Source organism: Tachysurus vachellii, chromosome 4, assembly GCF_030014155.1.
Source record: "Tachysurus vachellii isolate PV-2020 chromosome 4, HZAU_Pvac_v1, whole genome shotgun sequence".
Taxonomy (NCBI): domain Eukaryota; kingdom Metazoa; phylum Chordata; class Actinopteri; order Siluriformes; family Bagridae; genus Tachysurus; species Tachysurus vachellii.
Window position 1 is genome coordinate 33,133,140 of NC_083463.1, and position 5,000 is coordinate 33,138,139.

The 5,000-nt window shown below is 40.1% G+C and overlaps 1 protein-coding gene across 2 annotated transcripts in view; it reads right to left on the minus strand.

Moving 5' to 3' along the window:
* Positions 1–2,741, minus strand: part of slc44a2 (solute carrier family 44 member 2) — a 14,920-nt gene extending 12,179 nt beyond the window's left edge. The window contains exons 1-3 of one of the 2 annotated variants that reach the window (XM_060869114.1): positions 2,570–2,726; positions 286–334; positions 1–13 (exon numbers count right to left, since the gene is read on the minus strand). The exon at positions 1–13 is cut by the window's left edge and continues 61 nt beyond it. In XM_060869114.1, coding sequence (XP_060725097.1) covers positions 1–13; positions 286–334; positions 2,570–2,603 — 96 coding nt within the window. In that variant the 5' untranslated portion in view covers positions 2,604–2,726. Of the gene's footprint in view, positions 14–285; positions 335–2,569 lie in introns of both variants that reach the window. The other variant, XM_060869113.1, reaches the window with a different exon arrangement.
* Positions 2,742–5,000: the final 2,259 nt, after the last annotated feature.

The window sequence follows — 5,000 nt, forward strand, 5'->3', positions numbered from 1 at the left end:
ATCAGTGCAGCTCCTAAAACACACAGAAAACACACACACACCTTCTAATGCAGGTAACTGATGATTATTTACTTTTCTTACTAGACAGTCAGATAGATTTGATCTCAAACTTATTCTCAAAGTTATTCTTTGTGTGTGTGTGTGTGTGTGTGTGTGTGTGTGTGTGTGTGTGTGTATGTGTGTGTATGTGTGTGTACGGTTTTTGATATTAACCTTCACAGCACTCTGTGTTTAATTAATACAGTTTCTGTGTTTTCTTGGATTAAAAAGGTGTCGCCGTCTCACCTGTTCTGAATCGGGCCTTTAAAATTTGGGTCAAACTTTCTTGAGTCTCCTGGAAAAAAGTAAATAATTTTAAAATAATATATTAAAATAAATATAGTATAATAGTATAAATAGTATATATCTAATACTGTGTGTAATGTGTGTGTAGTGTAATGTAGTGTAATGTGTGTGTAGTGTGTAGTTAGTGTAGTGTGTAGTTAGTGTAGTGTGTAGTGTAGTGTGTAGTTAGTGTAGTGTTTAGTGTAGTGTGTAGTTAGTGTAGTGTGTAGTGTAGTGTGTAGTGTAGTGTAGTGTAGAGTGTAGTGTGTAGTGTAGTGTAGTGTGTAGTTAGTGTAGTGTAGTGTAGTGTAGTGTAGTGTAGTGTAGAGTGTAGTGTGTAGTGTGTAGTGTAGTGTAGTGTGTAGTGTAGTGTGTAGTTAGTGTGTAGTTAGTGTAGTGTAGTGTAGTGTAGTGTAGTGTAGTGTAGTGTAGTGTAGTGTAGTGTAGTGTGTAGTGTAGTGTGTAGTTAGTGTAGTGTGTAGTTAGTGTAGTGTTTAATGTAGTGTGTAGTGTAGTGTGTAGTTAGTGTGTAGTGTAGTGTAGTGTAGTGTAGTGTAGTGTGTAGTGTGTAGTGTAGTGTAGTGTGTAGTTAGTGTGTAGTTAGTGTAGTGTAGTGTAGTGTAGTGTGTAGTGTAGTGTGTAGTTAGTGTAGTGTGTAGTTAGTGTAGTGTTTAGTGTAGTGTGTAGTTAGTGTAGTGTAGTGTGTAGTGTAGTGTGTAGTTAGTGTAGTGTAGTGTAGTGTAGTGTAGAGTGTAGTGTGTAGTGTAGTGTGTAGTGTAGTGTGTAGTTAGTGTGTAGTTAGTGTAGTGTAGTGTAGTGTAGTGTAGTGTGTAGTGTAGTGTGTAGTTAGTGTAGTGTGTAGTTAGTGTAGTGTGTAGTGTAGTGTAGTGTGTAGTGTAGTGTGTAGTTAGTGTAGTGTAGTGTGTAGTGTGTAGTGTAGTGTGTAGTGTAGTGTGTAGTTAGTGTGTAGTGTAGTGTGTAGTTAGTGTAGTGTAGTGTAGTGTAGTGTAGAGTGTAGTGTGTAGTGTGTAGTGTGTAGTGTGTAGTGTAGTGTGTAGTTAGTGTAGTGTAGTGTAGTGTAGTGTAGTGTAGAGTGTAGTGTGTAGTGTGTAGTGTAGTGTGTAGTGTAGTGTGTAGTTAGTGTGTAGTGTAGTGTGTAGTTAGTGTAGTGTAGTGTAGTGTAGTGTAGTGTAGAGTGTAGTGTGTAGTGTAGTGTGTAGTGTAGTGTGTAGTTAGTGTGTAGTTAGTGTAGTGTAGTGTAGTGTAGTGTAGTGTGTAGTGTAGTGTGTAGTGTAGTGTGTAGTGTAGTGTAGTGTGTAGTGTAGTGTGTAGTTAGTGTAGTGTGTAGTTAGTGTAGTGTGTAGTGTAGTGTAGTGTGTAGTGTAGTGTGTAGTTAGTGTAGTGTAGTGTAGTGTAGTGTAGTGTAGAGTGTAGTGTGTAGTGTGTAGTGTAGTGTGTAGTGTAGTGTGTAGTTAGTGTGTAGTGTAGTGTGTAGTGTAGTGTAGTGTGTAGTGTAGTGTGTAGTTAGTGTAGTGTGTAGTTAGTGTAGTGTGTAGTTAGTGTAGTGTAGTGTGTAGTTAGTGTAGTGTGTAGTGTAGTGTGTAGTGTAGTGTGTAGTGTGTCATTAATAAACATCTATATGATTTTGTCTTTTTCTCACAGATCAGAGAGACAATAAGAGGTGTTAATGAAGACTTTAAGTTAGTTTCTTCTTCACAGTTTATCGTCACTATACTGAATTTATACACTAAGTGCACACTGACACACACTCTGAGCTTCTGTTTCCTTCACATGTGTCTGTGTGTCAGGGACAGGAAACATAACCCCACACTGTTAATAATACTGTGTACATTTACTGTTACTCCACACAGCACTGAGTCCTGACACCTGATTGGTGTTCAGGTGTTGATTAATTCTCTCTAACAGCAGCTCTGACTGTACGACAGGTTTATATTCATGTACTGATACCTTATCGTTTCCATAGTAACAGCTCAATCGTGTACAGCTCACACTCCACTGTGAATAAACTGGTAATAAACATGTTGTTTAACAAAGAAACCCGTGTAATCGTGTGTGTGTGTGTGTGTGTGTGTGAGTGTGAGTGTGTGTGTGTGTAGATGTGCTCAGCTCCACCCATCTGCTCCTCTTTCTGTATTTCAGCTACATCATCATGCCGGAAACAAAGCTATTTAAAAGGCAAAAATGTCTTACACACACATACACACACACACACACACACACTCACCGAATTTAGACTCGGGCTCTGTCTCCTCCGCCATCACTGCTCTGATTCACGCTTAAAATAAATAGTCAACACTCTCCATCAATCGCTCTCTCTCTCTCTCTCTCTCTCTCTCTCTCTCTCTCTCTCTCACACACACACACACACACACACACACACTCACACACACACACACACACACACACACACACTCACACACACACACACACACACACACCGCCCACAGGGCTCAAGGGACGTGACGGACAGCTTCTTAAGCCAATAGCAGCTGAGCGCTCAATTAATGTAAATCCATTATCACATTGTAAAATTATTATATTACACTGAGCTACATTGTGTGATGATGATGATGATGATGATGATGGTGATGATGATGGTGATGATGATGATGGTGATGATAGTTTAGAATACATTACTAAATAGATTGATAGGCAGAGATGAAAATAAAGGTCAAATTTAAATAAATGGACGAATGATAAAGAAACATGAAAAAAGTAAACAGACAAAAATATAAAGTAGAGAACGGATATGTGTAACACACACTGAGGAAAGACGAGAATTTCTTAGAAATGTGAAGTAACTGACGTGTGTGTGTGTGTGTGTGTGTGTGTGTGTGTGTGTGTGTGTGTGTGTGTGTGTGTGCTTGCATAAATAATGAATCAAAGTGCATCATGTTTCAAGAAACACACACTATGTGAGTGTATGATGCTTTTTGAGAGACATAAACACTGACCAATTAGATCCGTGAAAACACACACACACACACACACACACACACACACACACTCACAAACACACACACAGATGAACCCCACACGCTGACGTGGAGCTCGTCTATGTGTATGTTAAGTACAGACCGCCGGCGCGAGACATCTTTTATTCTCTACGTTGCCATGGACGGTGCGCTCGTGCTGATAGTCGCTTACGCTATCGTGAGTCACCTGACGAAAAACCTCGCGCACGACTGCTTAGGTAACACACACACACACACACACACACACACACACACACACACACACACACACACACACCTTACATGTAAGATTTGTCAAAATTCTGCACATAACTTTTAATTATAAATTTATCATCAAAATGAATCTGTATTACACACAGCACTGAGTCCTGACACCTGATTGGTGTTCAGGTGTTGATTAATTCTCTCTAACAGCAGCTCTGACTGTACTACAGGTTTATATTCATGTACTGATACCTTATGGTTTCCATAGTAACAGTACGATAAAAGCTTTACTAATAGTTTTCTGTAAGTGAAAAGTCACCAGTGTCGGCGCTCTGTAACAGTCAGAGATGAAGCTGGAACATCTTCAGTGTTCCGAGAGCTTTATTTCTAAAATAATGATTGTTCCTCTGTTGCCCTTTGCAGTTACACTCTGGGACCACAGAAAGAGGACCTGAAGGAGAACAGTGCAGGTGACATACCTAACCCCACCCACATCCCTACACCCCAACCCCTGTCTCACCCCAACACCTTTCACCTGTGGGATCAGGACGACGTGATGATTCCTCTCCCCACAGACGAGAGTCCACAGTCCATTCATCTGTTTACTGTCATTCCACAAATCCCACACTTCTTCAACAGTCCTCCACCCGCACACACACTCTTACCCCACACACTACTAGCGTACTAGTGTACTACATTTACTAGTACCCCACAGTCACTCACTCAGTCAATCTGCCTGAAGTCTGAAGTCCCACTAAAATGCCCCAGACGCCTTAGTTTAGCCTTTAGCCTTTTTCAGATTTACCTGGAAATTCAGATTTAATAAATGAACATATTTTATTATGATTATTTCTGATTCCTCTTTATGAAGAAGTCAGAGCCTGTGTCTATCTCAGGTGTCATCGGGCATCAAGGCAGGGTACACCCTGGACGGAGTGCCAACCCATCACAGGGCTAGTGACAAATAGTCGTCATTAATGTCATTAACCTGAAACTGGAACAGATGAACTAAAGGTCCTGAAGGTTCTGTTGAAACACATCTGAGCACTGAATCTGTTTTGTGTTAGAACAGAACGTCTGAGCTGAAGGATTACGACAGAATCCACAAACTGCAACTTCTCTCTTTTTTGTGGTTTACAAACAACCTTGTATCTGCTTCAGACCTGTACAGATGTTAAGTTCTTCTTCTTATTGTAGTATGTTAGTATTTTTATTTCACTCGCATTAATTACATAATTTAGTTTCTCTTCATCACTGGCAGAGTTGTGCTTTTATTATATATTTAAATAAACAATGAATTGTTTAAGCTTGTGTAACCCAGCCTCATTCTACACAACACTCCTTCACTCCTCCTCCTCTGAGCTTCACACTGTTGGTTTTCACTTATAATAATTGCACCCTCAGGTTCCTGACTCGTTCAATCCCTCAGTGATGTATAGATTTGTAAGTTCATTGTCCAGCAACCAACTGCAACGA